Genomic DNA, 11122 nt, shown 5'->3' on the forward strand with positions numbered 1-11122 from the left:
TGTTTTATGTTGCTGTACTCATTCAGCAAGTGCTATACCATGCTAAGGTTAACATGTCAACAAACGAGCAAGCTAACAAATTCTGAATTAGCTTGTTATAATTTTACACTAATAAAAATGTTTACATTGGGGTAATTTTAAGTTAAATATGAGTGTACTCAAACATTTCAAGTTAAGAACAATTAAAATGTATAAGTACAAAAACTTTAAATTGATTGCCTCATTTTTTTTTGAGTTTTGCCAACTCATTCTTGTTTACAGTATAGGTTTTATTTATCATTTGGCCCATATATTAACTTTGTCATTCTCCTGAGGATATTTAGAGAACTGTGTACCGCAACATTAGCAAACTGTTAATGTTGACACACAGTGGCTCAATATGATGTCTTAATGCCACTGCATGTAAATATCAAATGATTTTTGTTGTTTGTCTCAGAACTAACTTCATTTAGAAGAAGACAGTTTCCTTCAAGTTCAGACAAGTGTGCAAGTTAAGTTCTCAAGCTGTGGTTTGTGAAGAATACCAAGTGATTGGCTGATTTAAGGGGCATTCTAGTTCATTTAAATGAAATAAGAAAACAGCAGTTTGACGAACAGATTAAAATGCACCACTCAGTTTTATAAAATACATCATCTGTCACTGTAGGATTTTTTGATGGTTTGATGTGGTCCACAGTTTTTGTTTTACTGATGAAGTGGTCCACAACCTGAAAAAGTTTGAGAACCGCTGTTCTAGCAGAGTAACCACAGACAACCACAACCACAATGTGTCACAATATTTTTGACTATACCTTGTATAGTATATTGTTTTGTCTGTTTTGTCAAATGTTTTGCATGAAAAGTGTGTTTGTGCTGTATTTCCTTCCTTTAAAATAAGTTACACAACAACAATGTACTAAAAACGGAAAAGCTTTTCCTTTGCGTTTTTGCAAAGTTTGCATACAGACGACAACGTTGTCAAAACGATCCCCATACACACACATCCGTGAAAACGACTAAAAGTGCTGTATTCTGCTGCCAGGCCAGTAGGTGGCGATGTCACTTTGTAAAGAAACACTATACGCACCTAAAGACTGAACACGTAACACGCTGTCACGTGTAGCAAGGTGTGGTGTGGGTAATCCAACACGACAAAGAAAATAAATGCAGTAGATTTTTATTAACAAATAAACAGAAGATAAACCAAACTTAGCTATAACGTTAATGAGAACCGACAACTAAGCAAAGAAACAGGCATATGAATACTAGACGCAAACAAAGATAATTGGGTAACGAGTAACCAAGGAGACTAATAAGAAACCAAATGATACAAAACAGAATGTCCATGTGACACACGCATGCACTGATGTCACAGTTTTCGCAAATTTGCATTTTTGTAGTTTACATCGAGACGATAACAGTATCGTTTTCAAAAACTTGCATTTTGAAACCCATTTCAGGCGTTTTCAGGCCCCCAAAATGACACTGCATCAAAAGTTTTCCGTTTTTAGTTGAAAACGGTGTTGTGTAAACGACCCCTTAATAGGCCTACTGTAACCCAACACTTTCATAAACAACCCCCAATAACCAGCCTGACATCGGCATATAATATGTGACTCCAAATAGAGCATGAAAATGTATTAATACTGTACCTAAAAGTTACTTTAGGTATATCACCCATAGTAAATAATATGCCAAGTGTTTTCATCATGCACCAAAATGTAACAAGACAACACTAAGATACAAAAATAGTCAAAGCAGGAACTTTATTATAAAGTCTATTAATATCCCTATGACGACTACACCAGAGTCCACCTGCTATCATGTAAAAGGAATCAAAGAGATGCTTCAGCCTCCAGAAACCTCTAGAGTAACTGTGCAGTGTTACTTTGTAAAACATGACTCAGTCTTGCTGGGTGTGCATGCACTACATCCGCCAATAGAATGAAAAGAAATTCTTAATAAGATGAAAGCAACAGAAACAATTTATCTATATGCACAAGGTTTAGTGCAAACAACACAGCCTGAAATGAGTATCATGACGTTAGAGGAGGTAATCTTGTTTTTGGTGTGCTGATCACAGAATTATAGTATTTCTCACAAATGCAGACCATTATTGATCCAGTAAATACACTAATTGTAAGTCAACCTCTACTAGATTTCTATAACATGTCTTAAAAAAGGATAAAATTACCCTTATGTATATGTCCTTCATAATAGCCCAGCATGTTAGATAAAACATGATTAACTTTTTATTGTTATAATAATTAATATCAAAACTGTTTTTTAATGGTTATAGTTTTAAATAAACACAATTAAAAAGAATTTACATAATAAAAAAAGTGATTTGTTTTTGAAAGGTGTCTTTTCAGTCCATCCTGATTCAGTTTGGCAAATGATGATACGGTTATCGTCGGGTGCTGCCTGGCCTGGAACTGCAGACAGATATTAGATGTGTGGATTAGATGTGTGATCATTGTAACTGAAATTACACTATGAAAAGTTAGATTGTAAAATAGATTGATGCTTGTGTAGACCAGTGTTTCTCAAGCAGGGTGCCTCAGCAAACTTCAGAGGGAACCTCAAGATGTAAAATGATTTATTAATGAGCCAAAACAACTAAAAATCAAGATAATTCTTATTTTAATTCGCCCCCTCAAAAGAAGTTTTACTTTTTTTCTTTGAGGAACCAGGATTCGCACAGTCTTGGAAATTTCTAGACCTGGAAAAGTAATGCAAATTAATAAAATCTTATAACACCATGGGCATCTTTTTTAATGTATATACACTGAGCAGAATTTTTTTTTTTTTTTTTTTTTTTTTTAAATGTAACCTTAATATATATCCAGTAAATCATGAAAAACTGGAATAGTCATGTGGGTCATTCTGTGTCAAATCAACCAAATTTTAGGAAAGTTGCCTGGCTAAACTATTCAATTAATATTTCGTCTGAAGAGAGGCAAACATTAATAGTGATGAAAGCCAAAATATTATATGCCATGGATGAATATTTACTAATCCACCATTTTGTAGATTTGGAGCCAAATTACAGGTGGGCGAAAATGACTTTGGAAAGACGGCAGCATCATTATTTTATTTCTACATGTGGATTGGTAGGCCTATTAGTAAAATCTGTTGACTTCAGCAATCTTTGTTGCATTATATATGCCAACGGTGACAGTTCAAAAAAAAAGAAAAAGCACTGTTTTTTTTGTGCCTCAAGTTTACATGCCTGTAACTCAAGAAGTAATAAAGATATCCCAATACCCTTTTAGAGTTTGTTTTTTAACAAACCTTTCTTTTGGCATGTTCATTTTTAAGGTCCTATATGGTTAATTCCCATAGATTTGGGGATCTCAATGTGGCTTTATGAATAAATTGGTAAACTGTACACATTTTCAGTGGTCAAAAAACAAAAGTGGGTCACTTTGCATAGCTGATACTTTTTTCTTTTAAAAAGGAATGCATGAAGAACAAATAATGTTAAAACTAGAAATGTATCTTGTTTCCCTCTATCATATAACTGGAAAAAGAATATTTATGGCACTCAGACAGGATTGTTCTATACAAAGTTTATGTGACTGTGACTCTTTGTCGCCATCTCTGTTTGAAACCTGCAACTGCAGTTATTTGAGGAATTATCATCTTTATGTGGGTCGTGCATCTGCACGGCTCCTCAGTGCGGATGAATCTAATGTTTTGAGGTGCAGCTGCAGATATGTGTGGGGGCTGTCAGTCAACGCACCAGTGTGGATCTTCACTGTACATCATAATTACAGATGCTACATCTTGTATGTATGTCCAAAATAAGAAGTTTCACTGGAAAATGTCATCTGAAGAAATACATAACATGTTACCCACTTTTGTTCTGACCAACTGAAAAAAGTTTTACAATAAATCGTACAACCAATGGTGCAAATTGTTATACTTTGTTCTCAAATTGTTAATGTTAAAAACATCAACATTGCGTGACTACGTGTATGTATTGTGTATTATCGTTATCCATAACTGTATGGATTAAGCGAAAACATGTGCTACTGTTACCTTATTACCCAATGTACCACTGAAATGTCTTACCTGTCCAGCAGAAAAATAGCCATCTCTGCATCTGTTTTTAGTGCACGCCACCTTTCAAAAGCCCTGCCGACATTTATTCAAGTTTTCGCACGGGCCTGGTCTTTTTCCCTTTTTTACTGTAGAACTTTCTGGATTACAAGCCACTATCTCAAGTTTAAACACATTCCAGCTGCTGTAAGAAGAGCCTACAAATGTTGCGCAACCAGCAGCATCCACACACGCGATATAGCCTACTAGCCTGGACTCCTTACTGTTTACAGACATGACGTAATGCCGCAAAGACAAACATCAGCAAACTCGTATTTCCCGTGAAACCCTACCAGTACCAGTCAGATTATAAAACATTATTACAAGCTTACTGTTTGGAATCGAGCTAAGGTAAGGAGATAGTTTTGAACACTGATTGGTTATGTATTTGCTCAATAATTGATTTTGGATCATTTTTAACCAAAAAAAAGTTACGGACAGCAGCTTTAAGAAGTATTAAAGATATCACAATATGCTTTTAGATTCTGGTTCCTAAACTTTTCTTTTGGCATGTTCATTTTTAAGGCACTATAGTTAATTCCCAGAGATATGGGGATCTCAATACGGCTCCATGTGCAAAATGTTCAACTTGTGCAAATTGTAAACCAAATTTTCAAACAGCTGATACTTACTGTATTTAAAGAAGAAGAACAAAACTAGAAAAACTAGAAATGTATCTTCTTTCCTTTTCTTCCCCCCCCAAAACAACTGCATTTGACATACCAATTTTAAGAATATTTCAATAACAAAAATACACTGAAATAGCCAAGTTGAGGCACATTAACTTCCTTCCAAAAGTATTGCACCAGCTAAATAGCCATGTTTTCCTTATTCTTAATAACAGTATATTTTTGGACTCAGGATATTGACATTGTTTTTATGTGAATAAAGATAGGCACATTTAAAATTTTAACATGATTTGTTATTCAGATATTCCTCTTAAAAAAATAATAATAATAAAAAAAATGTATCAGCTGTATGCAAAGTGACCCACATTTGGTTTTTGACCACTGAAAATGCATACAATTTACCAATTTACTCATAGAGATCCCCATATCTCTGGGAATGAACCATATAGAGCCTTAAAAATGAAGATACCAAAAGAAAAGTTTGTTAAGAACCAGATTAAAAACATACTGCGATATCTTTATTATTTTTTGAGTTACAGGCATGCCAACTTTGGGGAAAAAAATTAAAAGTGCTTCTGCCCATTTTTGAACTGTCACCACTGGTATAAAATTCAACAAGGATTGTTAAAGACAACAGAATTTACTAATAAACATTTTCTCCCACCTGTAATTTGGCTTTAAATTGTAGGTGACAAAATAGTGGATTACTCTAGTGAATATTTATCCATTGCACTTCAGAAAAAAAATATTAACAAAATTAAACATTTGAGCCAGGGAATGGACGAAAATTTGACACAGAATGACCCATGGGGCCTTCGAAAATTGTTGTGGACAATGAGAAGACTTGGAATCAAAAAGATTGAGAACCACTGGTGTAGAAGAGATTTCAAAACAGGCAGCAACTTTCTCTTTAGAAAGCAATTACAAACCAACAGTGATTACAATTAACCATGACCTGTTCTGGCAATTAGTGTACTAAAATTGTTTTTTACAACGTTTAAGAAAAGTTAAATAGGTGGTAATAAACAACTAAATGACATAACAGAGGTGTGATAAAAATGACACAGAGGTTATATAAGGGAATACATCAAATGAAAGTGTGTTGGTACCCAGGATATGGTGGAGGCGGGGCATCATGTGGTCCAGTGATGGCGATGGCCTGTTCATAAGAAGGTAAACCAGGAGCATCTATGTTGCCATCTGTGTGAGGAATAGGATGCAGAGAAACCTCCTCCAGTCTCCGGATTATCACGGAGGCATTGCTTCGGGTGGATCGACGTCTGAAAGAGCTGAATTTAAAAGGCAAAACATTGTTATCAGTCTCTTCAGGCACCAACTCTTAGGATAATTGTCTCAAACATACTGAACGTGGTAGGGCTGCCCCCGACTAAAGATTTTTCTAGTCAACTATTAGTCATTCATTTAAACCATTAGTAGACTAATTGTATGTTTATATTAATTTAATTGCTTAAATATATACTAAGGAGAATACTAAACCATAATGAGCATTTAATATAGACCCATATGGGCGTAATATAGCCTATTCCACGCTCAAGCGCACACGCATAAAGCTTGCCGCAAAGCACCTGTAAAAGTAATGATTATGAATGTGTCGTAAAAAAATACCAGAGACATTTTAATTATTTATTAATAAACTAGTGTTTTCTGAGTCGGTCGATGGCAAAGATGTAGTTAGTCGAAAGGAGAAATGCACCTTTCATACAGAATATATAAGCAGAGAAAATTTCTTTTCAATTTGAATTGGTTAGTTTAAAAGTAGACATTTCAAGCTTTCTGTAGATATATTTGTCATGTCTGTGAGGCAAGTAGCCTATACACTGAGTTTCGGTTCATTTTTGTGACGTGCTCAAGTTCACAAAGACCGAGACAGCAGAAAGCACATCCTGTTTGTTGTCTTTATTTTACAAAGGCATGGCGTTTTCTTCTTATGGTGAGTTTACACAAATAAAGTAGACCCTTTACCTGTAGAGTTTAGCTCCAACCTTGAACAAACTCACCTGCCTGTAGCTTTCTAGTAATCCTGAAGAGCTTAATTAGCTGGTTCAGGTGTGTTTGATTAGGGTTGGAGCTAAAAACTGCAGGACAGTGGCCCTCGAGGACCAGGGTTGAGAATGCCTGCTTTACAGTTTCAAATGATGTATTACTCTTATCTGTATGTATGACCATATAGGACGAAGTATTTTAAGCTGTTTCGCTGTTATCAGAAAAAAATCCAGGGCTGCATCCGAAAACTGGAAAATGCTGCCTTCGAAGGACATGTTTCAAGGTAGGAAGGCATCAAGGCACGTCCGAATCCGATGTTAGCTTCACTTTCTGTTTCCTGAGATACCTTCATCTGATCGATTTATGAAGGCAGCATAGATGTATCCTTTGCTGCCTTTGATATCCCACAATTCTGTGCTTTCCATTCTGTGACAGTTGAACTGGAAAAATAAAGATAGCGTCCGAAAGTTGCGTTTGCTGGTCAGTTTGTGTGTGAATGTATGTTATTGGCCAACATTTTCCACTTTTGATGTCATTTCTAGCGAGAAATTACTACTGTGGTAATTAAATATTTGTTCAGTTCTCACCAAAGCTCACGCTATTTTGCTGTAGATCATTAAACAGTTACGCTGCCTCAGAAGTCTGTCCGAAATCAGTTTGGTGAGGTGCCTTCATGCACAAACGCTGCCTTACAAATCATTACCTGATAAGGCAGCGAGGCATCAAGTCTCAAGTCATCAAGTCTAGGTTTTCGGATGCAGCCAATGTCTTGCATTAAGCGCACTAATACTTCAGCTTCCGCACTCTGCACAAACACTTGGATACGTGACTAATAGTAGAGGACATTTATATAGGTTAACATTATAGCGAGCGGCAATGTAAAGTTGATACTACTTACATGTTTCAATTAGGTCATATTTGAGGTTGATGGATGTTAGGCGAACGTTTAGATTTTCTGCCTGATAACGATCTGTCCCTCACGGACTGAGTCACAATTTTTTTTTTCTGTGACTAACAGACTAATACAATTTTTGGTCAACTAAGCCTCTTCTAGTCGACTAACGATTAGTCGACTATTAGGGGGCAGCCCTAGAATGTGGTTCGCACTTGTTATTTTAAAGCCTTACCCTCTGAAGCCATGGTCTTTATTCCTCCCCTGGCAGAAGTACCAGATAACGAGGCCAACTATAACAATAAAGACTCCAGCGGAGATGATGCCCACCAGCAATGCTGTTACATCAACTTTTGATTGGGACTCACCCTTATCTATGAGTACAGGTGGAAATAAGCCCAAAGTTGTCAAAAATATAATAATAAAAGAAAACAAATAAATAATAAAATTAAAATACAATTATTATTATTTGATGATTGTGATCATATAATATCTGACAATGCTTTGACATTCATTCTTTGAAATATTATATTACAGAAGTAATAAGTAAGTTTAAAAAAAAAAACAAAACAAAGTAAAACAGTAATATTGTGAAATATTATTACAATTTAAAATAAGTAGCTATTTTCTATTGTAATATATTTTATTACTTTGATCAAAGCTGAATTTTCAGCATCATTACTCCAGTCTTCAGTGTCACATGATTCTTCAGAAATCATTCTAATATGCTGATTTGCTGCTTAATTATTATCAATTATTATTGGTGATCGAATATCAATAATGTTTTTCCTATGATGTTGAAAACTGCTTTATATTTTTGTGGAAACTGATACAAGACATTTATTTGAAATATAAATCTTTTGTAACATTATAAATGTCTTTACTGACACTTTTTATTAATTTAATGCATCCTTGCTGAATAAAAGTATTAAATTTCTTTTTTTCCTTAGATCTTTCTTACCCCTACCTGGTATAATATGGTTTCCACAAAAATATTAAGCAGCAACATTGATGATAATAATAAATGTTTCATAAGCAGAAAATAAGCATATTAGAATGATTTGTTAAGGATCATGTGACACTGATGACTGGAGTAATGATGCTAAAAATTCAGCTTTGATCACAGGAATAAATTACATCTTAAAATATATTTAAAACAAAAAAACTAAAGCTAAAACTAAAAGCTATTTAAAATTGAAATAATTTTTCTGTATTTTTGATCAAATAAATGCAGCTTTGGTGAGCATAACAGACTTCTTTCAAAAACATTAAAAGTAAATCTTAATTATTCCAAACTTTTGACCAGTAGTGAACAAGGAAAAGATTCCACATATATGGAATATAACAGCATTTTCTTTTTCTTTTTTTCCAGACAAACACAATGACACAATCAAGAAGCTGTTTAGAACTAGACATATTAAAATAGTAGGCTAACAACTCTGGATGAACAAGTTTCTTTCAGTAGATAAACATTTGACTGAGCAGATGAAAAGATTTCAGCGTTTTTCTTGCAGTTTCTGTCGAGGCCAAATCATTCAGCTGTATGTGCGGCAAAAACTTACCCTCTGTATAAGTCTTCCAAAAGGCATTCTGTCAAACCAAAAATTAAATGTGAATTAAATTAATGTCCAGTATAAATTCAACAGATGGGTGTTTGTTAATGCAGGCGTATTAAGAACTGATAATCAGATGCTGGGAGAGCATTTTGGTATCACATTTTCAGTAATCATTGTCATTTGTACTGCATAAAAATGACACTTGTCTGCCCAAATCCAACCCATGGGCAAGTACATATGACAATGTCGTTTAACTGGGAGTGGTTGTCGTAGGCTCTCTAATAAATTAAATGTTGATTCACAAGTCAATAATAATAGTGAAGGGATTACTCAACTGTATCAGGGATATTCTCAAAGATTTCCCGAGCCTCCTCGTAGTTGCATATCTCCTCTCGACACTCCCGTTCTAGATTACCCGGGGTGAAGATCTCAAAGTCGAAGCGGTTGAACAACAGGTGGCGTCCTAAAAATGTGTTGGCCTCCTGGTCCACAACAAACACTACACGCCACCAATAAATATGTCAAATGTGACTAAAAATACCATGTCAACAGTTAATATTAACTTTGGTTATTGATTGACATGATATTTTTAAACAAAGATGACTTACACACAATATAATTTGATAGAAACATAATGATATGAACATAAACAAACAAACAAACAAAAAAATACTATAATCTGAAATAATGGACCTTATAATAAACTTCATAAACATGCACTTGACACATTAGATCATGGTGGCATTTTAATGCTAAGTGTTTGAAAGTTGTTTAAAAGCATTGCTTACCTTTACTGTCTTGACCTGTTTGTACTTGAAGGGTTTTTCTTACACAAGCACAGTGTCCACATAAAGTGAAATGACACAGCAGGAGGATAAATATGAGCATTTCTAGTCAACTGCGGGGAAAAGGACAAAAATCGGGCTACTGAAGGACAAGGAACGACGGACAGACTGAATTCCACACACACCCATATTGAATTATTTCAGAGGTTGAATTTCTATTAAACAAATCCAGTAATAACAACCACAATTGTTTCACTAACTTTAGTTTCAGTTCTTATTTCCGGTGTTAGTTTTAATAAGACAAATAACATTTTAGTATGAACAATGGGCCTCAGCGTTGATAGTCAAAATCGAAAGAACGTGAAAAAACTATCAGATGACTTACCTTTCAATATTTTTAGTGTAAATCTCCAGAATTTAGCGTTTAACTTTTATTAATTTCCAGAGAGCACCTGAAGGCATTCATGGTTTGGACGAAATGCCATTTGTTGTGTTACAGGAAATGAGTTTCTGTTTACAACACACACACAAAAACTGTTGCGTTGGAAAACACCTGCTCAGACCCGACTAATCGATCGTCTTACCTAGACTCAAGAGTAGAAGAAAACAAATCCCGATTTAACGAAACCTACTATGGCGAAGGTTTGGCTCATGAATATTTATTACGTTTTATGACGTTCGCTCAGGACGCCTCCCTGGTTTACGAAAGGCAGACGTTATTATACAAAATTGACTGTTATTCCTCGTGAGGTGTAAAATACTGTAATTTCTTTCTTACTTTGCAATCTAATGGTTACTTTTCTTGAAAGTGGCCGCCTCGAGGACGCAGCTGTCGTGACTCTTTCATGAATAATGTATCACTGGATGCTTTAGTAACTTGTCATTGAATATTCAGCACTTTGGCATCGCCTTAGTAAATTCCTCATTTATTCCCACGCGAAACTGGCTGCATGATGATTTTTTTTAGGCAAAGACTATAGATATAGAAAGACAGTTATGAATGGGAGAAACTACAACGCGCAATATGGCAAGTGGTAATATGGCGGAATACGTCCCGCCTTCTAAGTAAAAGAGCCAATCGCTGATTGATAAAGTCATTACGTCACTGTAGTTGCCGTTAGAGGCTTCGGTTCCCATAAAAATAAGCATTTTTAATGCTGTTTTAGCATAAGA

At 35.1% G+C, this 11122-nt stretch overlaps 1 protein-coding gene across 1 annotated transcript; it reads right to left on the reverse strand.

Moving 5' to 3' along the window:
* Positions 1-1728: 1728 nt before the first annotated feature.
* On the reverse strand, positions 1729-10584 carry prrg4 (proline rich Gla (G-carboxyglutamic acid) 4 (transmembrane)). Its single transcript, XM_051870911.1, has 7 exons — positions 10335-10584; positions 9953-10062; positions 9500-9663; positions 9171-9198; positions 7844-7982; positions 5822-6001; positions 1729-2414 (listed from the first exon to the last, which is right to left on the reverse strand). The coding sequence occupies exons 2-7, from the start codon at positions 10050-10052 to the stop codon at positions 2387-2389; spliced, it is 639 nt and encodes a 212-aa protein (XP_051726871.1). The 5' UTR covers positions 10053-10062; positions 10335-10584; the 3' UTR covers positions 1729-2386.
* Between the last annotated feature and the right edge of the window lie 538 nt (positions 10585-11122).

This window comes from Ctenopharyngodon idella, chromosome 18 (genome assembly GCF_019924925.1).
Source record: "Ctenopharyngodon idella isolate HZGC_01 chromosome 18, HZGC01, whole genome shotgun sequence".
In the NCBI taxonomy this organism is placed as follows: Eukaryota; Metazoa; Chordata; class Actinopteri; order Cypriniformes; family Xenocyprididae; genus Ctenopharyngodon; species Ctenopharyngodon idella.